General features: G+C 48.9%; 1 protein-coding gene across 5 annotated transcripts in view; it reads left to right on the plus strand.

Moving 5' to 3' along the window:
* Positions 1 to 24,479, plus strand: part of AGL (amylo-alpha-1,6-glucosidase and 4-alpha-glucanotransferase) — a 209,283-nt gene that overhangs the window by 164,047 nt on the left and 20,757 nt on the right. For all 5 annotated transcript variants that reach the window (XM_075322279.1, XM_075322281.1, XM_075322277.1 and 2 more), the window contains 6 exons: positions 11,595 to 11,728; positions 14,575 to 14,750; positions 16,551 to 16,653; positions 19,454 to 19,679; positions 24,005 to 24,116; positions 24,235 to 24,370. In XM_075322279.1, the coding sequence (XP_075178394.1) occupies positions 11,595 to 11,728; positions 14,575 to 14,750; positions 16,551 to 16,653; positions 19,454 to 19,679; positions 24,005 to 24,116; positions 24,235 to 24,370 (887 nt within the window). The remainder of the gene's footprint in view (positions 1 to 11,594; positions 11,729 to 14,574; positions 14,751 to 16,550; positions 16,654 to 19,453; positions 19,680 to 24,004; positions 24,117 to 24,234; positions 24,371 to 24,479) is intronic.

A 24,479-nucleotide genomic window follows, 5' to 3' on the forward strand; every position in this document is an offset into this window, starting at 1 on the left:
AATCATAAAACATCCCAGAAGACCAAAGACCGGCAGCTATTATAGTAAAAGCTGAGTTAAAGGGAATGTGTCATCAGAAAATGACCATGTGTTTAAATCAGGTTTTTATGTCAATGTAAGTTTGAAACATTTTTGGCAATTAATTTTTTATATCACATTTATCTGGATTATTCTTGACTTTCCTTTCCTGTTTTTTCATGAATTTCACATGTATATTAGCAGCAATTGTTTGTATTGAAGGATCTAATGAGCGTGTGCAGAAGTGATAGTAAAGGAAGTGGGAGCAGGGTCAGATATGACATTGCCTATGGTGATAGGTGGATTCTGTTTATCAGAAACCCCCCACAAGTGACCCCATTTTACAAAGTACACACCTCAATTCATCTAGGAGTACAGTGAGCATATTGGCACCACAGGTTTCCTACATAATGTTATACCATTTGGTGGTGAAGACAGAATAATTACATTTTTTTTCTTCACTAAAATGTTGTTTTAGCCCCAAGTTTTTAATTTTTATAAGGGCTAATAAGACAAAATGGACAAACAGAGTTTTGTTGTGTAAGTTTTCCTGAGTGCGCCAATACCCTACATGTAATTCGGAACTACTTTTGAGGCAGAGTGCAAGACTGAGAAGGGAAAGAGCACCTTATTGAACTTCAGAATTTGCTGTTACCGTTTGCAGGTGCCATGTCACCCCAGAGGTTCTGAGGCGCCAGAACAGCAGAAACCCCCCACAAGTAACCACATGTCACAAACTACACTCCTAAATCAATTCATCCAGGAGTGCAGTGAGCATATTGACACTACAGGTGTGTCACAAAATGTTATACTATTGGCCGGTGAAGAAAAAATAATTCAATTTTTACCACTAAAATTGTTTTAACCCCATATTTACAATTCCTTTATCGTTCCTATGGGAGACCAGACCATGGGTGTTTAGCTTCTACCTCTGGAGGACACACAAAGTACTACACTTAAAAGTGTAGCTCCTCCCCCTGAGCTTATACACCCCCTGGTGAGCAGACCCAGCCAGTTTATCGCTTTGTGTTCAGGAGGCATACATCCACACATGCATTCTCATATGATTTTTTCCTTTTGGAAGGAGATTGAAGAGTGGGGTCCACGTCTGGACCCCCGGCATGTCCCTTCTCACCCCACTGTGTCGGAGGTGTTGTAAGGTTGATTCTTAGGCTGGAGCCTTACATGCCGTGCTCCTTCACCATCCCTCCTGGGCTCTGGCTTGAAGTGGGAGCCAGCACGGTCTCCATGCTTGGCAGGAGACCGGTCTCCATCCGCAGCCCTTCAGGACCCTGCTGGAACGGAGCGCTCATCCCCAGGGACCTGGCCCTGCGTCTCAGAAGCTAAGTACCTGAGACGTTTATATTCGGGGTCCCTGTACTTTATTGTTGGGGGAGAGTGTGCTTATTATGTTTACTGACATTTCCGGCGGGTTCTCTAGCTGTCGCCTGAGATTCGCGCCGATGGTGCCTGCGCGTCGGCCGCGCTGCTCAAATTTAGGCCCCGGCTTCGCCGGAGGCCTAGTTTCTGTTTCACTGCCCTCGCATGTCACTCATGCAGAGGGACAGGATCGGCTCCTCCCGGCGGCCGTTCTGTACAGGGGAGGGACACTCCCCACTGCAGTGTGTGTCCCCTCCCCTGTAGGTCTCAATGGCCCTCCAGATCCCGCTCCTCAAGCAAGTCCCGCCCCCTCTCTTCGCTCCGGCGGCCATTTTTTCAGCGTTCTCTCTGCGATCAGTCATTGCAGCGCTGGTTTGCAGCATCCCTGCTGAGGTGCTGTGCTTGGGGGTCCGGGCTTCGGGATCTGGAGGGCACACAACACCGCTCCAGCGGTCTGGTAAGCCACAACCGGTCTCCGGTTGGGGACCTCTGTATATACTCTCTGGGGGTCATTCTCTGGCAGAGTCCCCACTCCAGCAGCATGTCTCACACGAGGAGCAAGGCCCCAAAGCTTTATGCTGTATGCGCTGCATGTAAGCTCCTGCTGCCTGAACTGAGCACCTTTCCACATTGTGATGCTTGCTCTAACTTGGCGGTGCCACAGCCTGGAGTCTCACCCCCAGTTGTCTCTCAGGCTGCTCCTGCTCCTGTGGCTGAACCCCCGGCTTGGGTAGAATCCTTTTCTAGGTCTATCTCCCAGTCCTTTGCTGAGTCCATAGGACTTCTGTCCAGGACTCTGATGAATATGCATCAGCCCCCTTCACAGGGTGCCTCTGCTGCTAGGGGTCTCTCAGGACCGGAGCTCACAGAGGATTCATCATCAGGGCCCAGACCCCGTCCTCCTGAGAAGAGACGCAGGGTTCCATCTCCCTCCTCCTCTCGTGGCTCTGATTCGAGAGCTGACTCGCAGGATGAGGAGGATGCCTTTACAGGGGGCTCGGAGGCTAACTCCATGTACCCCATTGATCTGTCCGAAAGTGACTCAGATCTTAGTGACTTGATTGCTTCTATTAATTCTGTACTGGATCTCACTCCGCCAGTATCAGAGGAGCAACCCTCTCTGGCAGAAAAGCACCAGTTTACCTTGCCTAAGAAAGCAAAGAGTGTGTTCTTTAACCACTCCAGTTTTCAGGCCGCTGTGACCAAACCCAGGGCCTGTCCTGACAAACGCTTCCCAAAGCGTGGTTCTGATGACCGTTTTCCCTTTCCACCTGAGGTGGTCAAGGAGTGGGCTCACTCCCCAAAGGTAGACCCTCCGGTGTCTAGGCTCGCAGCCCGGACCGTTGTGTCGGTGGCTGATGGCACTTCCCTTAAGGATTCCACTGACCGCCAGATTGACCTTCTGGCCGAATCCGTGTATGAAGCGGCGGGGGCCGCGTTTTCTCCGACTTTTGCAGCAGTGTGGGCTCTCAAAGCCATCTCTGCTTCTCTAGAGGAGATGCATTCCCTCGCCAGGGAATCTATGCCTGAAATGGTTACCTTAACTTCCCAAGCTTCGGCCTTTTCATCCTATGCCATGTCAGCCATGCTGGAGGCTTCTCACCGCACTTCGGTGGCTTCGGCTAATTCCCTCGCTATCCGCAGAATCTTGTGGCTTCGAGAGTGGAAGGCAGATGCTTCTTCAAAGAAGCACCTTGCTGGGCTCCCTTTTGCTGGGTCCCGGCTGTTCGGAGAACAGCTGGATGAAATTATTAAGGAAGCAACTGGCGGGAAGAGTACTTCCATGCCACAAACCAAAGCCAGGAAACCTGCCCAGGGTAGGAATCAGTCGAGGTTTCGCTCCTTTCTTTCCTCCAACTGGTCGTCCTCTAAGCCCTCGGCCTCGTCCGCTAACTCAGCCAAGGACCAGAAATCCAACTGGCGCCCAAAAGCGCGTCCACAGAAGACCGCAGGAGCTGCTGCCACTAAGGCAGCCTCCTCGTGACTATCTGCCCGCTCCAGCAACGTCCTTAGTCGGTGGCAGGCTCTCCCACTTTGGCGACGCTTGGTTTCAACACGTCTCCGATCAGTGGGTGAGAGATATCATCTCCCACGGCTACAGGATAGAATTCTCTTCCAGTCCGCCAAACAGATTTTTTTCTCTCAACTCCTCCCTGTTCCAAGGCCGCCGCCTTCTCACAGGCCGTGGCATCCTTGCAGGCCAATGGAGTAATTGTACCGGTTCCCGCTCGAGAACGGTTCAGAGGTTTCTACTCAAATCTCTTCCTAGTTCCCAAAAAGGACGGTACCTTCCGGCCCATCCTGGATCTCAAGCTTCTCAACAAGCATGTTCAGGTGCGGCACTTTCGCATGGTGTCTCTGAGATCAGTCATTGCCTCAATGACCCAAGGAGATTTCCTGGCGTCCATCGACATCAGAGATGCCTATCTGCATGTGCCAATTGCAGTTTCACACCAGCGTTGGCTACGTTTTGCAATCGGAGAAGATCATTTCCAATTTGTGGCTCTCCCCTTCGGGTTGGCCACAGCCCCTCGGGTATTCACCTAGGTCATGGCAGCAGTGATTGCGGTTCTGCACCTACAGGGGTTGGCAGTGATTCCTTACCTGGACGACCTTCTAGTCAAGGCTTCATCCAGCGCAGACTGTCAGCGGAGTGTCTCGCTCACTCTCGCCACTCTAGCCCAATTCGGGTGGCTGGTCAATCTGCCCAAATCCACTCTGACTCCGACCCAGAGTCTCACGTAGCTAGGGATGCAGTTCGAGACTTTGCCAGCACTTGTGAAGTTGCCCTAAAGCCAGCTTTACACCTTACAATTAGGTGTGCAATCTCGTATGCGATGTGACCCGCCCAGGTTGCATACGGGATCTTATGAGATCGCACGTAGGTCGTTCATTTGCTGTCACACGTGCGTTAGTAGTCTATGTTAAATTGATTAATTTTGTGTGCGATCCTTTAGATCATGTGTTCTGTGACGTATGCATTGGGCACCCTTTTTTTTTTTTTTTTTTTTTTATTTATTGACTTGCCAAGCGTGTGTAATGTGTAGGGATGCGTTTTTACTATGTCATCTGCCATTCAGCTCTGCTACATGGCCGCTGACAGCAGCCACAGACAGCCATGTAGCAGAACTGAATGGCAGATGACAGCAGACACAGACAGAGCCGCACTGTCAGAATGAACTCGGGTGAACCTCACCCGACTTCATTGTCATGCTGCGGCTCTGTCTGTGTCGCGTCCTGATTAGCGGTCACCTGTGAAGGACTCACCGGTGACCGCTAAACTCCTGAGTAAGTGAATTGAGCAGCCCTCTCTCATACTCACCGATCCCCGATCCCCAGCGCGGCTCTGCACGGCATTCACACTGCTCCGGCGGCTTTTACTGTTTTGAAAAAGCCGGCCGCCCATTAAACAATCTCGTATTCCCTGCTTTCCCCGCCCACCGGCGCCTATGATTGGTTACAGTGAGACACGCCCCCACGCTGAGTGACAGGTGTCACACTGCACCCAATCACAGCAGCCGGTGGGCGTGTCTATACTGTGCAGTGAAATAAATAATTAAATAATTAAAACAAACGGCGTGCGGTCCCCCCCCAATTTTAAAACCAGCCGGATAAAGCCATACGGCTGAAGGCTGGTATTCTCAGGATGGGGAGCTCCACGTTATGGGGAGCCCCCCAGCCTAACAATATCAGTCAGCAGCCGCCCAGAATTGCCGCATACATTAGATGCGACAGTTCTGGGACTGTACCCGGCTCTTCCCGATTTGCCCTGGTGCGTTGGCAAATCGGGGTAATAAGGAGTTATTGGCAGCCCATAGCTGCCAATAAGTCCTAGATTAATCATGTCAGGCGTCTATGAAACACCCTCCATGATTAATCTGTAAATTACAGTAAATAAACACACACACGCCCGAAAAAATCCTTTATTAGAAATAAAAAACACAAACATATACCCTGGTTAACCACTTTAATCAGCCCCAAAAAGCCCTCCATGTCCGGCGTACTCCAGGATGGTCCAGCGTCGCATCCAGCGCTGCTGCATGGAGGTGACCGGAGCTGCAGAAGACACCGCCGCTCCGGTCACCTCCACACAGCTAATGAAGACAGCCGCGCGATCAGCTGAGCTGTCACTGAGGTTACCCGCTGTCACTGGATCCAGCGGTGGATGCAGCGGTGGCCGCGGGTAACCTCAGTGACAGCTCAGCTGATCGCGCTACTCACCGCCGCTCCTCTCACCTCCACGCAGCAACTGAGGTGAGTAGCGCGATCAGCTGAGCTGTCACTGAGGTTACCCGCGGCCACCGCTGCATCCACCGCTGGATCCAGTGACAGCGGGTAACCTCAGTGACAGCTCAGCTGATCGCGTGGCTGTCTTCAGTTGCTGTGTGGAGGTGACCGGAGCAGCGGCGGTGTATTCTGCAGCTCCGGTCACCTCCATGCAGCAGCGCTGGAAGCGACGCTGGACCATCCTGGAGTACGCCGGACATGGAGGGCTTTTTGGGGCTGATTAAAGTGGTTAACCATGGTATATGTTTGTGTTTTTTATTTCTAATAAAGGATTTTTTCGGGCGTGTGTGTGTTTATTTACTGTAATTTACAGATTAATCATGGAGGGTGTCTCATAGACGCCTGACATGATTAATCTAGGACTTATTGGCAGCTATGGGCTGCCAATAACTCCTTATTACCCCGATTTGCCAACGCACCAGGGCAAAACGGGAAGTGCCGGGTACAGTCCCAGAACTGTCGCATCTAATGTATGCGGCAATTCTGGGCGGCTGTTGACTGATATTGTTAGGCTGGGGGGCTCCCCATAACGTGGAGCTCCCCATCCTGAGAATACCAGCCTTCAGCCGTATGGCTTTATCTGGCTGGTTTTAAAATTGGGGGGGACCGCACGCCGTTTTTTTTAATTATTTAATTATTTATTTCACTGCACAGTATAGACACGCCCACCGGCTGCTGTGATTGGGTGCAGTGTGACACCTGTCACTCAGCGTGGGGGCGTGTCTCACTGTAACCAATCATAGGCGCCGGTGGGCGGGGAAATCAGGGAATACGAGATTGTTTAATGGGCGGCCGGCTCTTTCAAAACAGTAAAAGCCGCCGGAGCAGTGTGAACGCCGGGCAGAGCCGCGCCGGGGATCGGAGATCGGTGAGTATGAGAGAGGGGGTAAGAGGGATAGACTGACATGGACAGAGAGAGAGGGACAGAGATAGTGACGGACTGACAGAGATTAGTGAATGACAGACATTGTGAGGCGCTTCAGAACGCAGCTTTTCAGCTGCACTCTGAAGCGGACCTTTTTTAAGCTGCGGTGCAGAGCGCACACCTGCGCACATAGCCTCAGACATCAAAATCGTATGAGGGATGTCACACGTTTCGATTGACTAGGTTCATACAACAAAACGTCCAATGTATGAGGAATAAACGACGTGTATGCGATCACCGTATTTTCGTTCAATCTTGATCGCACGTAGGTGTCACACGCAAATACGTCACGAACGATGCAGGATGTGCGTCACTTACAACTTGACCCCGACGACGGATTGAAAGATTTATTGAAGCGTGTAAAGCAGACATTAGTCAAACAGCAGTCCCTCCAACTGGCGGTGCGCTCTCTGCTGAGGCCCCGCCGTTATATCCTCAGGCGTCTGATGCAGGTGCTGGGTCAAATGGTGGCGTCAATGGAGGCTATTCCCTTTGCCCAGTTCCATCTGCGTCCCCTGCAGCTGGACATTCTCCGCTGTGGGGACAAGCGGCCTTCCTCCTTACACAGGTTAGTGGCTCTGTCGCCACAAACCAGGAGCTCTCTTCAGTGGTGGCTTCGGCCTCTCTCCCTGTCCCTGGGACGCTCCTTCCGGGCCCCGTCCTGGGCGATTCTCACCACGGATGCCAGTCTATCCGGCTGGGGAGTGGTATATCTCCACCACAGAGCGCAGGGCACTTGGACTCCGTCCAAGTCAGCCCTTCCAATCAATGTGCTGGAAACCAGAGCCGTGCTTCTAGCTCTCCTAGCTTTTCACCACCTGTTGGCGGGCAGGCAAATTCGAGTCCAGTCAGACAACGCGACAGCGGTTGCCTACATCAATCACCAAGGCGGGACACGCAGCCGCCTAGCAATGTTGGAGGTACAACGCATTCTTCAATGGGCGGAGGACTCCAAGTCCACCATATCCGCAGTCCACATCCCAGGCGTGGAAAACTAGGAGGCAGATTATCTCAGCCGTCAAACCGTGGACGGTGGTGAGTGGTCCCTGCACCCGGCAGTGTTCCAGTCAATCTGCCGCAAATGGGGCACCCCGGACGTGGACCTAATGGCATCCCGTCACAACAAGGTTCCCGTTTACGTGGCTCGCTCCCACGACCCTCAGGCTTTCGCCGCGGACGCACTGGTTCAGGACTGGTCCCAGTTTCGTCTGTCCTACATGTTTCCCCCTCTAGCTCTCTTGCCCAGAGTTCTGCGCAAGATCAGAATGGAGGGCTGTCGAGTCATCCTCATTGCACCGGACTGGCCCAGGCGAGCTTGGTATCCAGACCTGCTCCATCTGTCCGTAGAGATGCCGTGGCATCTTCCGGACCGTCCAGACCTACTCTCACAAGGTCCGTTCTTCCGCCTGAATTCTGCGGCTCTCAAATTGACGGCGTGGCTCTTGAGTCCTGGCTCTTGACGGCTTCTGGTATTCCTCCTGAAGTCATCTCCACTATGACTCGGGCCCGTAAGTCTTCCTCCACTAAGATCTATCACAGGACTTGGAAAATTTTCCTGTCATGGTGTCGCTCTACTGACCATCCTCCTTGGCCATTCTCCTTGCCGACCCTTCTGTCTTTTCTACAGTCCGGTCTGCAGCTAGGACTGTCCCTCAACTCTCTCAAGGGACAAGTCTCAGCTCTGTCAGTACTGTTCCAGCGGCGTCTCGCTCGACTGGCTCAGGTCCGCACCTTCATGCAAGGTGCGTCTCACATCATTCCGCCTTATCGGCGGCCCTTGGATCCCTGGGACCTTAATTTGGTTCTCACGGTTTTGCAGAAACCCCCCTTTGAGCCTCTTAGGGAGGTCTCTTTGCATCGTCTTTCTCAGAAAGTGGCTTTTCTGGTGGCCATAACTTCCCTCAGGAGAGTCTCTGATTTGGCCGCGCTCTCTTCGGAGTCACCTTTTTTAGTGTTTCATCAAGACAAGGTGGTTCTCCGTCCGACTCCGGACTTTCTTCCTAAGGTGGTCTCCCCTTTCCACCTTAACCAGGACATTACCCTACCTTCCTTTTGTCCGGCTCCTGTTCATCGCTTTGAAAAAGCGCTGCATACTCTGGATCTGGTGCGGGCGCTCCGGATCTATGTGTCTCGCACCGCTTCTATTAGGCGATGTACTTCTCTTTTTGTGCTAACCACAGGTCGGCGCAAGGGTCTCTCTGCTTCTAAGCCGACCTTAGCCCGTTGGATCATATCGACCATTTCGGACGCCTACCAGAGTTCTCAGGTGCCTCCCCCGCCGGGGATCAAGGCACATTCGACCAGAGCTGTTGGTGCCTCTTGGGCTTTCAGGCACCAGGCTACGGCTCAACAAGTCTGTCAGGCTGCCACTTTGACTAGCCTGCATACCTTTTCGAAGCACTACCAAGTGCATGCTCATGCTTCGGCAGATGCGAGCTTGGGCAGACGCATCCTTCAGGCGGCTGTCGCCCATTTGTGAAGTTAGGTTTTGCCTACTTCTTACTTTGTTCAGTTTATTTCCCACCCAGGGACTGCTTTGGACCGTCCCATGGTCTGGGTCTCCCATAGGATCGATAAAGAAAAAGAGAATTTTGTTTACTTACCGTAAATTCTTTTTCTTATAGTTCCGTAATGGGAGACCCAGCACCCTCCCTGTTGCCTGTTGGCACTTTTCTTGTTCCGCGTGTTATCACCGGCTGTTGTCGTGGACAGAGTTTCCGGTTGTTCCGGCTATTGCTCTGTTCTACTTGTGGGTGGCTATTTTCCTTCAGCTTTTTCACTAAACTGGCTGGGTCATCTCACCAGGGGGTGTATAAGCTCAGAGGGAGGAGTTACACTTTTAAGTGTAGTACTTTGTGTGTCCTCCAGAGGTAGAAGCTAACACCCATGGTCTGGGTCTCCCAATACGGAACTATAAGAAAAAGAATTTACGGTAAGTAAACAAAATTCTCTTTTTTCACAAGGGGAATAAGGAAGAAAAGGCCCCATAATGTGTTACACAATTTCTCCTGAATATCCCACGTGTCACTGTACTGTACTTTTTGCAACACGGAAGAACTCGGGAGGGAAGGAACGCCAATTGTTTTTTGGAGCACAGATTTTCCTTCAATAGTTTTCATACTCCATACAGAGCATTTAAGTGCCAGAACAGAAGTAACCCTCTCAAATGACCATATTTTGGAAATTACGCCCCTCTGGGAGTTCATGTACGGGGGTAGTGATGATGTTGTTTCTGAAAGCAGCAGTGCCCGTACATTGTGCCCAGCTCGTGCTTCTGTAGACACAGTCCCTGTAAATTAAGCGGGCTTCCTCACTGCAGTAATGCCAATCATGTAAACGTTAACTGTGGTCTAAGCACAAAGTGGGAAGGGAAGGGATTTTGGAGCGCAGATTTTGCTGGTTTTCTTTTTGGGGGGCAGCCATAGTGCTTGTCCAGAGTCTTTGTACTATCAATAACGTGGAATCCCCCTATATTTCCATTAACAGATGATAGACCTAAGTGGGGTCTTGTTTTTTTGTGGGTTGAGTTGAATACTTTTGGTACCATCCACATCTCAGGTGAAACCCCCAACGGATCCATTCACTAATGAGGCAACAAAGTAAAGGGTGCTTTACTCGCTGTGACATCACTACCGATATATCGTCGGGGTCACGTCGTTAGTGGCGCATATCCAGCGCCGTTAGCGACATCGCAGCGTGTGACACCAAGGAGCGACGATCAACGAGCGCAAAAGCATCAAAAATCGCTGATCGTTGACACGTCGCTCCTTTTCATAATATCATTGCTGCTGCAGGTACGATGTTGTTCATCGTTCCTGTGGCAGCACACATCGCTGTGTGTGACACTGCAGGAACGACGAACATCTCCTTACCTGCCTCCACCGGCAATGCGGAAGGAAGGAGGTGGGCGGCATGTTCCAGCCGCTCATCTCCGCCCCTCCTTTGATATTGGGCGGTCGCTTAGTGACGTCGCAATGACGCCGAACGCACCTCCCCCTTGAAGGAGGGATTGTTCGGCCGTCACAGCGACATCACTGTAAAGGTATGTGCGTGTGACGCTGCTGTAGCGATAATGTTCGCTACGGCAGCGATCAACAAATGTCGCATGAGCGACGGGGGCGGGTGCTATCACGCACGACATTGCTAGCTATCGCTAGCGATGTCGCAGCGTATAAAGCACCCTTTACTCCTTTTGCCCTTTGTTCAGCAGTGTCCTTCTTTTCAAAAGTGCACAAAACTGTTGATGACCGCACTTGTGTGCACACCTAAAAAGTCGGGTAAAAGATGGACACCGCCGGACCACAGGCCAGACAGGAGATCAAAGTTATTCCGGCTGCCTCACTAGTGAATTTTTCCGTTGGGAATTTTGTCTAAATCACGTTTTTCTGAGATGACACGTAATTTCTGGTGTAAGCGCTCAGCATAGAGCGTAGGATAAATGTGAGCTGAACCTTGGACTATGTGCGCACTCAAAGTATTTGGTTGCAGAAATTTCTACACCAAATCTGCATTTCCTGGCAGAAAAACTGAGCATTTTTGCCCTGCATTTTTGCAGCTTTTTTGATGCATTTTTCATGCGTTTTTTTCCATGCGTTTTTCATGCTAGACTAGTAAACCTGCTGCCAGTTAGTCCATCCATGCCCCTACCCCTAATCCTATTCCCAGTGTACCCAGAAATTTGCCAATCAGTAGTGTGATTGGGTTATACAGAGGACCGCATTCAGAGAACTGCTAGAGCTGAAGCAGATAAAACAGTGATTTTATCAAAACAGCAGCAAACAGCCCAGTAAGCAGTACATTGCTGGAATCAGGGTCTCTTCCCATACATCATTCTGCCCTCAGATGGGGTAGAAAGGCCTGGTGACAGATTTTCTTTAAATGCATTGCAACTCACTGTCATAATGTTATATTGTAATCAGAATATTATAATTCAGGATTAGATGTGAGGTGATCATTCACAGCTTTGAATTTCTTTGTTTTCTAGGTGGGCAAATGGTTTGCAGCAATGTTCTCTTATCTGAAGCAAATCCCCCGTTATCTGATCCCCTGTTATTTTGATGCTATATTGATTGGGGCTTACACAACGCTCTTAGAAGCGGCATGGAAACAGATGTCTGGGTATGAGACGTTCACCTCCATAATCTGCGTCTTTTCTATATGTTTAAATCTAGACTGAGCCAAGTATATTGTCATTTATCTCTACTTAGTCTAGTATAACTATGTGTAAATTAAAGTGTCGGGCTGGATAACGGGTTGTTCACAATAAACAAGGACATTACTTTTATATTTTTATTTTGTTACTCCTTTCCATAGCAAATTAATTACTTGTGTTTCCCCGAAAACAAGACATTTTTTTTATATTATTTTTTTCTCTGAAAAAAGCGTTAGGTCTTATTTTCAGGGTAGGTCTTATTTCTGGGGACAGATGGCTTATTCCCTATGTACTGCTAAGTTTACCCCCAAAAGAAGACACACAACTCCCAGAAGAATTGAACTTACCAGACCCCAGACATGTACAGTTGGCAAGTGAATGGTCTCTCACATACAGGTCTGCGTCACTGTTGGGTCACCCTGCTTTCCACAGAGGTCGCTCCCTCTGCTGGCCAAAAGCAGTATCACTCATACAGATCTAGTGAGAGCGGAGTGATACTGCGACCCAATGTGTGTGTGAGCGAAAAGGTGAGGGACCTGATAATGACGCAGTTCTCTTTGGGAGAGCCCATTCACCGTCGGTTTTCTTTGGAGGCTGTCTTTTCTCATTTGGGGCTGTCTTCTCTTTTTCATGAAGTGTCCTGCTGTATTCTTTAACTTTTTTAAATGCCTAGACACTTCCTTATTGAACTACTACTATAGTGTATCCGCAGAGGCCTTGAATCCAGCGATGTGTCAACTAATGGACTTCTCTCTGTAGTTTTGTTAAATTCACTGCTTAATCTGCTGCAAATCTACCAGTCCTCAGAATGCTGAGCTGTGTAAAACCCCGCCCACACCACTGATTGGCAGCTTTACATGTACACATTACATTGTTTTGGAGGCGGGGTTACACAGAGCAGGAGGACTACCTAGCACAAGACAACTAGTCCTCTAGTGATAATCTCCTGCTGATAAAACACTGATTTTATAGAAAAAGTAACAAGCAGCCCAGAAAGTGACACTCCACTGGAATCAGGGCTTCAGCCCCCACATTATGCTGCTCTCAGGTTAAAGAGCAAAAATGTCTGGACAGATTCTCTTTAATTAACAATTCTGATAGAGACGAGGAAGCCTGGTATAGAATTCGGTGCTAAGTGCAATGATTTCTTGAGGACTCTAAGGGGTACTTTGCACGCTGCGACATCGCTACTGCGATATCTTCGGGGTCGGTCAAATCAAAAGTGATGCACATCCGGCGCCGGTAACGACGTTGCAACGTGTAAAGCCTAGATGCGCCGATAAACGATCGCAAAAGCGTCGAAAATCGGTGATCTGTGTAGCGTCGGTCATTTTCATAATGTCGCACCAATAGGAGATACGATGTTCTTCCTCGTTCCTGCGGCAGCACATATCGCTGTGTATGAAGCCGCAGGAGCGAGGAACATCTCCTTACCTGCCTCCACCGGCTATGCGGAGGGAAGGAGGTGGGCGGGATGTTATGTCCCGCTCATCTCCGCCCCTCCGCTTCTGTTGGCTGCCTGCCGTGTGACGTCGCTGTGACGCCGCACGACCCGCCCCCTTAGGAAGGAGGCAGGTTGCCGGCCAGAGCGACGTCGCACGGCAGGTAAGTGCGTGTGAAGCAGCTATCACAAGATATCGCACGTATGACGGCGGCGGGTACTATCGCGCTTGGCATCGCCAGCATTGGCTAGCGATGTCGCAGCGTGCAAAGTACCCCATAACCCCTTAACGACCGCGGGCAGTAATATTACGTCCTAAATGTCATAATGTTACTGCTCGCGGTCCTCCGGCGGAAGCATGCCGCGAGCGGCGCACATCTCAGCTGATTTGTGTGCCTGCTAGGCACGAGCAGAATCGTTATCTGCTCGTGCCGATTAACCCCTTAAATGGCGCTGTCAATACGTGACAGCGCCATTATAAGCGCGATCGCGGTAAACTTTTACTTACCGCCCGATACCGGAAGTCACGTGACGCGATCACGTGACTTCCGATAGTTGTCATGGTAGCACAGGGTCATGTGATGACTCCTGTACTACACATGACTTGCTTTCACTTTCGCTGTGCCAGCGGCACAGCAAAAGAGAAAAAGAGCGTATCTGCTGTTTACAGCTGTGTAGCTGTGATCAGCAGATACTGCAGAGGGATCGGATTGCTGATCGCAATAGCCCCCCATGGGGACTAGTAAAATAAAAAAAAAAAAAGTTAAAAAAAGTTTTAAAAAATTTAAAAAAAAAACAAAAAAACCTAAAAGGTCATATCACCCCCCATTCGCCCCATTGAAAATTAAAGGGTTAAAAAAATAAAAAATATACACAGTTTTGTTATCGCCGTGTTCAGAAACGCCCGATCTTTTACCATATAGTGAACACAGTGAATAAAATATCTCAAAAACCATAGTGCTATCGCACTTTTTTTGCAATTTTTCTGCATTTGGAATTTTTTTGCCGTTTTCTAGTACACTATATGGTAAAACTGATGGTTTCATTTAAAAGTACAGCTTGTTCTGCAAAAAATGAGCCCTCACATGACCATATTGACTGAAAAATAAAAAAGTTACGTCTCTCAAAAAAGAATGGCGAAAAAAAAAACGGAAAGTGAAAAATCGGCCGGTCGTGAAGGGGTTAAAATACAATATAACCTTAATCTTTATGATGGATCCCTGTAAGTGCTTTAGTGTCTCATTCCCTATCTATAGTATTATCCAGGTTGGTTTTTTTCCCCCTCCCTCGTAAAGCACCCTACAACTACATATGCCAGCAAAGCCTTCCAGTAATTAGCTATTGGCATGTTTCTGTATCTCTCCCCTCCAGCTTTGTACAGACTGGGTCTACGTTGGTGAAGCACTTGGCTCTCGGATCGGTGCAGATGTGTGGAGTCGGGAGGTTTCCTGCCCTGCCTGTCCTGTCTCCTTCTCTAACAGATGTGCCATACCGAACTAACAACATCACACAGGAGAAGGAGCAGTGCTGTCCTTCATTAGCAGCTGGTAACATTCAAAGTGTCTTAGATCATGATCCAAAGCAAGGCAAAAACCCCATGAGCCAAATCCTAATTGCCTCATATTAGTGAAAATGCATTTTCTGACTCCACATACGGCAATCAGACTAGTTCTCAGATCAACGTCCCATCACAGAATCATATGCCCATAACTTGACTTATTATATTTGTCAAAAAAGGCATCCAGGCCCTTCTTGAACTTTATTAGTGAATCCACCATTACAACATCATGTGGCAGAGCATTCTGCTCGTACAGTAAATAATCCATAGTCTCACTTCTCGAACAGTAAAGAATCCATAGCCTCACTGATCTAACAGTAAAGAATCCACAGTCTTACTGCTCATACAGTAAAGATTCTCCGGCTTTGATGATTAAACCTTCTTTCCCTTAGATCTCGAGGATGACACCTTGTCACAGGTCAGGACTAAAGGCCGCTTTACATGCTACGACATCGCTAACCAGATATCGTCAGGGTCACGGTGTTGGTGACGCACATTCTGCCTCGCTAGCGATGTTGTTGTGTGTGACTCCTTTTTGCGATCAGTAACGATCGCAAAAAGGTGTCAAATCGTTCGTCATGTACACGTCGTTCATTTTTAAAAAATCGTTCCTCGTTTGGAACACAGGTTGTTCGTCGTTCCTGCGGCAGCACACACCGCTATGTGTGACACCGCAGGAACGAGGAACAACACCGTACCTGCGGCTGCCGGCAATGAGGAAGGAAGGAGGTGGGTGGGATGTTCCGCCCGCTCATCTCTGCCCCTCCACTTCTATTGGGCGGCCGCTTAGTGACGCCGTTGTGACGCCGCACAAACCTCCCCCCTTAAAGGAGAGATTGTTCGGTGACCACAATGACGTCAGTGAACAGTTAATTTGCGTGTGACGCTGCCGTAGCAATAATGTTCGCTACGGCACCGACGTGGGCGGGTGCTATCGCTCGCGACATCGCAAGCGATCTCGCAGCGTGTAAAGCCCGCTTTAGTGTAAAAAGACCATTATACAAATCTCTGTACTGATTCATCATATATTTATACATTGTAATAAGATCACCCCTATGTAATAGGTCTACGTGTTCTGAGCTTGTCTATGCCCGCCAGTGGGTTAGCACCTCATGTTGGTTTTTGTTGAGTAGCACTGATTTAAAGGAAACCTGACAGCTGATATATGGTGCCCAATCCAAGGGCGACATGTATCAGGCACTGACTATATCATGCGTGTCAGCGACCAAGCCACATGATGACCAAGCCGCACGGGAGAATATTCGGACAGGCCGGTCCCCTGTGGCTTCTCCCCAGACACTGCCCTGGAGTGACCGGTGTCTTCTTGTGTGCATAGAGAGAGACTTGTCAGTCGCTAGTGTTCGTGGGTGTTGAGAAAGCCCCGAGATCAGCCTGCCTGACTAGTCTACTGTGTGGCTCAGTCCCTTACTGGCTTTTACAGTATGCTTTTCTCTGAAACGTCGCAGCATTTCAGAATTAAACATACCTGGCTGAAATCATACATATGCTGCCCAGTCCATGACTATATCAACAGTCAGCATATGAATGAAAACCTGAAGTGTTCAGGAATGCAGCAACAGATAGAAGATATAAAGGTGTCCTTGAATTTCAAAGACCTCATACCCATATACACAGAGTGTTTCATATAGGACATAAGGGATTGCTTTCCATACAGTATCCTGTTTTATGTTTTACTTGAAGCAGTATTTGGGCACTGAATTAATCGATGCAAATACATGTTAATGAAAAGTTCAGGGTTTGTGACCTTGATTTCCTGTTTTTCTTGTAGGTCTTCCTCATTTTTCCTCTGGAATTTTCCGCTGTTGGGGCAGAGACACTTTTATATCCTTGCGAGGTTTGCTTCTCATCACCGGACGACACATTGAGGCGAGGTGGGAGAACAGCGTCTTATAATGGGCTTTCTATTTCTATTGTCAATGTTGCATTATTGATCAGCTTGTATGTGGCGCTGCCTCGCACTGCCAGCCGTGTCACGCGTCTCATGTATGCTGTGTATGAACTAATGAAACAACAAACAAAATCATGTAATTGGGCAAGAATATTCTGTGATATTACATTCAGTAACTTCTCTAAAATGTAATATTTTTCTGCTTAGCCCAATCTGTAATTCAGGCCGCCTACAGTTCTTTTCTATATGAATCATTTTAGACTCTTGCAGTATTCTGATCAGATGCAGCATGGTGGTACTTGGCTGTCCGTTCACCGTCACGGTCAGGGGATGCACTGGGCCGTTTTCTCTCCATCAGAGAAGAACAATCCGATTGTTCTGATCAGACTGGTCAGAGTGGGATCAGTTTCTCTCTGAGGTGGAGAGAAAACACAAAAAGGTTCTCCATTTCCTACATTATGTTAGTCCGTGAAAATCGGACTCGGATGTGGTCCAATCTTTTCCACGGACCTGTAGACTTGCATTGCCGATTTTGAACCAAAACTCAGATCAAAGTCAGAAATGTCAGTGTATTGTTTCCGCAGATCACTTGGTCCAAGGAAATAAATCAGACGTGCACTGCCCCATAGAATAACATGGGGCTGCGTGCTATCCATGAAAACCACGGTTAGCACTCGGACATTAAAATCAGTTGTGTGCATGAGCCCTAAAGCGAGCTTTCTACGCTGCCATCTCACTAGCAAGATCGCAGGCGATCGTACCCGCCCCCGTTGGTTGTGCGACACGGGCATATCGCTGCCCGTCGCGCACAACCTCGCTTACCCCGTCACATGCACTTACCTGCCCTGCGACGTCGCTCTGGCTGGCAAACCGCCTCCTTCCTAAGGGGGCGGGTCATGCGGCGTCACAGCGACGTCACACGGCAGGCGGCCAATAGAAGCGGAGGAGCGGAGATGAGTGGGACGTAAACATCCCGCCCACCTCCTTCCTTCCGCATTGCCGGTGGAGGCAGGTAGGAGATGTTTGTCGCTCCTGTGGTGTCACACACGGCCATGTGTGCTGCCGCAGGAACGAGGAACAACATCGCTAACATCCTGAAAACGATTTTTTGTTTTAGGAAGACCTCTCCGCGGCAAACGATTTTGCCCTCTTTTGCGATCGTTTAAGATCGCTCTTAAGTGTTGCACGCTGCGATATCGTTATTGAAGCCGGATGTGCGTCACAAACACCGTGACCCCGACGATAATTCATTAACGATATCGTAGCGTGTAAAGCCCGCTTTAGTCCAAGTGCACAAGTGGATTCTGTGCAGAATTTTCCTTTGTGTATTTGCTGGGAATCTTCTGTATTTTCGTATCAAAATCTGCTCATTCAACATGTAGATTTTTTTACTGATTTTGGTGTGAATATCATCCTGTGCATTGCAAGAGTGAAGGCTGTAAGAAAATCCACACAAAGAATTGACATACTGCAGATTATAAAACTCCGCAAAGCTGGTTAAGAAAATGTCCAGTAATCATCCCTTAGGTCATGTGCCCACGGGAGAATGTACCTGCGGACCTTTCTGCAGCTAGTTCCGCAGCTTCACGCAGCAACTACCCGGAATCCGCAGCTATCCATTACTGCAGTATTTCTGCTGAATTGTTGCGGGAAACCTGCGGAAATAGTGCCGATTTCATGCTAAATTCCTGCGGATTTCCCGCCCTGTATCTCCATAGTGGAAAGGCTGGACATCCACAGATATTTCTGCATGAATAATTGACATGCAGTTATGTACGGCTGCGGGAAATCCGCAGCATTTTCCGCAGCCACAAATACCACAGCATTGATACAGCACTCCCCAAATCCCACAGGATAACATGGGGAGTGTCTGTACTTGCGTAAACCCGCGGATTTATCTGGAAAATCTAGAAAATCTGTGGGTTATCTGCAGCAAATTCCGCAGTAACTTTCTCCTGTGGACACATGGCCTTAGAACGGATCCTGCAGAGATCCATTGGGGAAAAAAGTTCTGCAAACACAACTTTTTTGTCCGTTGTTAAACAACTGATATCTGCAGGAATCTATGGAGAATGGAGACGTTAAGGTATCGCTATTTATATTCCATTAGTAACGGATCCTGAAAAAAAGCAACGGATCCATTACAATTGCAAGAAAAATGGATGGCTAAATAGCAATCCATTAATGGATCTGTTCTCCATCGACTCCACATGTTAAAAAAACGGATCCGGCACACATCAGTTATATAAAAATAGACAAAAGTTGTGTTTGCAGAACTTCTTCCTAACTGATCTCTGCAGGATCCGTTATCACGGATGATTACTAGACATGTGAACTTACGTTAGTTTCATTATGTACGGTCCCATTATATAGTGGTGCCTTTGGTCCTGTTCACACTGTATTTCTACAGAGCCTTTCGGGGGATACCCCTACAACGGGATTCAGACAAACCCCCGACAGGGCCATATACTGCAGTGACAGTATTGCAGTTCAAATAAATTCTGTTTGTGTTTTTTTCTTAAAGTGTCCGTCTTGCAGAATGGCACAAAACTGAGGAGCTACATTGCTGTGCCGGTCTGAAAAGACGGACGCTTTCAGAAAAAAAACACAAATGGAATTAATTTAAATTGTTTGTGTAAATGCAATAGCTGGCTGTATCAGAGGTTCATCTGCATCCTCAGACCCCCTGCAGAAGCGCAGTGTGAACAGAACCTTACTGTATGTCGTGTGAATGCATTTTCAGGTTTGGATCCTATTAGTAAGTGTAACTGTTGTATCCGCAGGAACATTATTCTTGCATTTGCCGGCACTCTGAGACATGGGCTGATCCCCAACCTTCTTGGCCAGGGCACCTACGCCAGGTATAACTGCCGGGATGCAGTGTGGTGGTGGCTGCAGTGTATACAAGATTACTGCAACATTGTGCCCAATGGCATAGCGATACTAAAGTGTCCAGTCTCCAGGATGTACCCCAAGGATGATTCCTCTCATTTACCACCTGGACAAGTGGTATGTATTTTGTATTATTGCTTACACACTTGATTTTATATTCAGCTATAATCAGACGAGCAGTCGGTTTACAGCACGCTGCAAAAGCTATTCGGCTCTGTATGTCCAGGTAGGGTGATACAGCACTGTTTGTGTTCCTAAGTCAGCTCATGATTTCTGGCTGATCTCTCAGTCTGAACGCTCAATCTGGCTTAATCCCTATGAGCTGTGCTCTCTCCACCCTCCTGCCACTGACTTATAGTTTTTTTCCTATGCACAGTAATAAGGAGTAAACTGTTAATCAGTGGCAGGATGACTGGCAGAGCCCGCATCTCATGAATACATCAGACCCCCGGCGCTGTCAGCTCGCTGCAAACAAATATACTGGTGGTTTAGGCGGAATATACAAGCCGATGGAAGAAAATACAGGGGCTGCAATCTGTACCTGACACTGCCATATACTGCCCTCACAGATAGACCCACAGGTTCCCTTTAAGGCTGGGTTCGCATGTCATGTAGTGATCCATTATCAAGGATCCGTTACAGATCCATTTGCAAAAAAGTTCAGCTTATACAACTTTTTTGTCCGTGGTTAAATAAAGGATGTAGGACGGATCCGTTTTTAACATGTGGAGTCTATGGACAACGGGTCAGTTAATGGATTGCTATTTAGCCACCCTTTGTACTTGCATTTGTAACGGAACTGTTGTTTTCTTACCGGATCCGTTACAAATCTATATATATAATTGCCTTATTCTGTCTGTCTGTCTGTCTGTCTGTCTGTCTGTCTTGCTCCAAAATTGTGTCCTTACGGTGACACAAAGCTGATTGGCCGCTGGGCTCGCTATGGCCCCGCCCCCCCGCACGGATTGGCCGCTCGCCTCGCCTCCGCCCCCCCCACGGATTGGTCGCTCGCCTCGGCCTGGCCCCGCCCTCCGCATGGATTGGCCGCTCGCCCCGGCCCTCTGCACGCATCGCCAGACATAACCTTGCGCTGCTGGGATCGTGACGGAGCCGGTGAACGCTGGTAACCATTATACACATCGGGTAACTAAGGTCCCTTAGTTACCCGATGTGTATCATAGTTACCAGTGTACACCGGCTCCGTCACGATCCCAGCAGCGCCAGACATAACCTTGCGATGCTGGGATCTTGACGGAGCCGGTGAACGCTGGTAACCATTATACACATCGGGTAACTAAGGTCCCTTAGTTACCCGATGTGTATCATAGTTATCAGCGTACACCGGCTCCCGGTACACATGTGCAGGGAGCCGGCATTATACTCCTCTCCCCCCAGGACTACTCCTCCTATTATATTCCTCCTATTATACTCCTCTCTGAATATAATAGGAGAACTATTATAGCATGGGGGATGTAGCACGATGGGGGGTGCGCAGCATGGGGGATGTAGCACGATGGGGAGTGCGCAGCATGGGGGATGGAGCACGATGGGGAGTGCGCAGCATGGGGGATGGAACACGATGGGGAGTGCGCAGCATGGAGGATGGAGCACGATGGGGAGTGCGCAGCATGGGGGATGGAGCACGATGGGGAGTGCGCAGCATGGGGGATGGAGCACGATGGGGGGTGCGCAGCATCGGGGATGGAGCACGATGGGGAATGCGCAGCATAGGGGATGGAGCATGATGGGGGGTGGGCAGCATGGGGGATGGAGCACGATGGGGGGTGCGCAGCATGGGGGATGGGGCACGATGGGGGGTGCGCAGCATGGGGGATGGAGCACGATGGGAGGTGCACACCTCCCCCCAACACACACACACAACACACCACACACACACTGGGAACCACAAACACCGCCATACACAGACACCCACACACACAGACAACGCCGCACACACACAACACCCAACACACAAACACCGCGGCATACATAAATATACGCACATACCGCACAACACACACATTGCACAAAACATACCTCCCCAAAACACACCACACCCACACAAACCGCGCAACACACACACACAACGCTACAGACACACAGCGCTCCACAAACAACGCAACACACATACAACACCGCTCTCACCCCCCGCCACACCCAGACAACACCCAGAACATGTACAGCGCCTACACAAACACTTGGTACACTACACACAACAACATCTATATATATATATATACGGTGTATATATATATATATATATATATATATATAAAACAAAAATCATACATGAACTACACAATATGTAAATTCTAGAATACCGGATGCGTAGAATCGGGCCACCTTCTAGTGGAAGATAAATAGCAATACGGTTACTGATCCATTGTCCATAGTCTCCCATGTTAAAAAACTGGATCAGTTTCCCAACGGATCTATGCAAGATCCATTCTAGCAGATGACTACATGACATGTAAACTTAGCCTAACAATGCAAAAATTCTGTTGTATATATACAGCCGAAATTTAGCACCCCTGCTGCAATCCGATTGTGTCAGCTTGCACATGTACTATAAATCACATCCATACTGCAAGTTCCCAAATCTCAGGATTTTCCTGATGTTTTAAAAAGCAGATGAGACAGATAAAGAGCATCTACTCTAATTACCTCATAGGGTGGGATGTATCAACCTACCCTCGCTATTACAGGGGTTGTCTTTTACAGTATAGGTTCTATTTTTTTGTAAGAACCAGAGGAGTCATCTCTGCTTTTCCTGATGTAACTTCAACACTTTCATTAAGTAAAAGTATAGTCGAAGGAGGTTTGAAAGCTTCAGGTAAAACAAACATTCTGCCCTCTTTTGTCTTGCTCAAGTGACAGTATAGTCCCTTTAGACCTATTCAAGACATATTAAAGGCACAAGAGTGGAAAGAGACAAAAACAGAATAATAGAATAATTTTAAAATAAAAACAAAGTGTAGAGGAGCGTATGGACCTGTAGAGGAGCGTATGGACCTGTAGAGGAGCTTATGGACCTGTAGAGGAGCGTATGGACCTGTAGAAGACTGTGTGGACCTGTAAAGGAGCATGTAGACCTGTAGAGGAGCGTATGGACCTGTAGAGGACTGTGTGGATCTGTACAAAACTGTGTGGACATGTAAAAGAGTGTGTGGACCTGTAGAGGACTGTGTGGATCTGTAGAAGATTGTGTAGATCTGTAAAGGAGCATGTGGACCTGTATAGGAGTGTATGGACCTGTATAGGACTGTGTGGATCTGTAGAGGAGCGTATGGACCTGTCGAGGACTGTGTGGATCTGTACAAGACTGTGTGGACATGTAAAAGAGCGTGTGGACCTGTAGAGGACTGTGTGGATCTGTAGAAGACTGTGTGGATCTATAAAGGAGCGTGTGGACCTGTAGAGGACTGTGTGGATCTGTAAAGGAGCGTGTGGACTTGTAGAGGAGCGTATGGACCTGTAGAGGAGCGTATGGACCTGTAGAGGAGCGTGTGGACCTCTAAAGGAGCGTGTGGACCTGTAGAGGAGCGTATGCACCTATAGAGGACTGTGTGGACCTGTTGAGGAGCGTGTGGCCATGTTGAGGGGCATGTGGATCTGTAAAGGAGCGTGTGGACCTGTAGAGGAGCGTATGGTCCTGTAGAGGAGCGTATGGACCTGTAGAGGACTGTGTGGATCTGTAGAAGACTGTGTGGACCTGTAGAGGAGCGTGTAGACCTGTAGAGGAGCGTGTGGACCTGTAGAGAAGCGCATGAACCTGTAGAGGAGTGTATGCACCTATAGAGGACTGTCTGGACCTGTTGAGGAGCGTGTGGACCTGTTGAGGAGCGTGTGGACCTGTAGAGGACTGTGTGGACCTGTAGAGGACTGTGTGGACCTGTAGAGGACTGTGTAGACCTGTGGAGGAGTGCGTGGACCTGTGGAGGAGTGCGTGGACCTGTGGAGGAGCGCGTGGACCTGTGGAGGAGCGCGTGGACCTGTGGAGGAGTGCGTGGACCTGTGGAGGAGCGCCTGGACCTGTGGAGGAGCGCCTGGACCTGTGGAGGAGCGCCTGGACCTGTGGAGGGGCGCCTGGACCTGTGGAGGGGCGTGTGGACCTGTAGAGGAGTGCGAGGACCTGTAGAGGAGCGCGGTGACCTGTTGAGGAGCGCGGTGACCTGTAGAGGAGCGCGGTGACCTGTAGAGGAGCGCGGGGACCTGTAGAGGAGCGCGTGGACCTGTAGAGGAGCGCGTGGACCTGTAGAGGAGTGCAAGGACCTGTTGAGGAGTGTGTGGACCTGAGTGTTGCTCCCTATTTACACATTAGGGAGCATAGCGGATCTTCGTTGTTACCGGCACTCTATTAGTCTCTGATGATATCTATCTTGTATTTCCAGTGATTTCATAGAAAGTAACAGGAGTATGTCCTTTCTCTTTCTTTTCTTAAGGACCAACCTCTGTATGACGTTATCCAGGAAGCCCTGCAGCGCCACGCACAAGGGATCAACTTCAGAGAAAGGAACGCAGGGCCCCAGATTGACAGGAACATGAGAGATGAAGGTGAGCTGTGGAATTCAAGGTCTATTCCACTATATCTATACGGAATATATCCTACCCACAATATCTGTACAATATATATATATCCTACCATGTACTTTATGCGGTTTTCATTGTTTAGGTTTTAACATCAACGCCGGGGTTGACCCAGTGACTGGCTTTGTGTATGGAGGGAATCGACTAAACTGCGGGACATGGATGGACAAAATGGGGGAAAGTGAAAAAGCCCGAAATAAGGGAATCCCAGCAACACCAAGGTGATTTTCTTCTATGAACTCTTATTGAATAACACACGTTTTTCCAGTTAGAGGAGACGCTTACTGACCGTGCTTTTCTCAGGAAACATCTCCATGCTGCTCCATTCAG

The sequence above is a fragment of the Anomaloglossus baeobatrachus genome, chromosome 8 (assembly GCF_048569485.1).
Source record: "Anomaloglossus baeobatrachus isolate aAnoBae1 chromosome 8, aAnoBae1.hap1, whole genome shotgun sequence".
NCBI lineage: Eukaryota > Metazoa > Chordata > Amphibia > Anura > Aromobatidae > Anomaloglossus > Anomaloglossus baeobatrachus.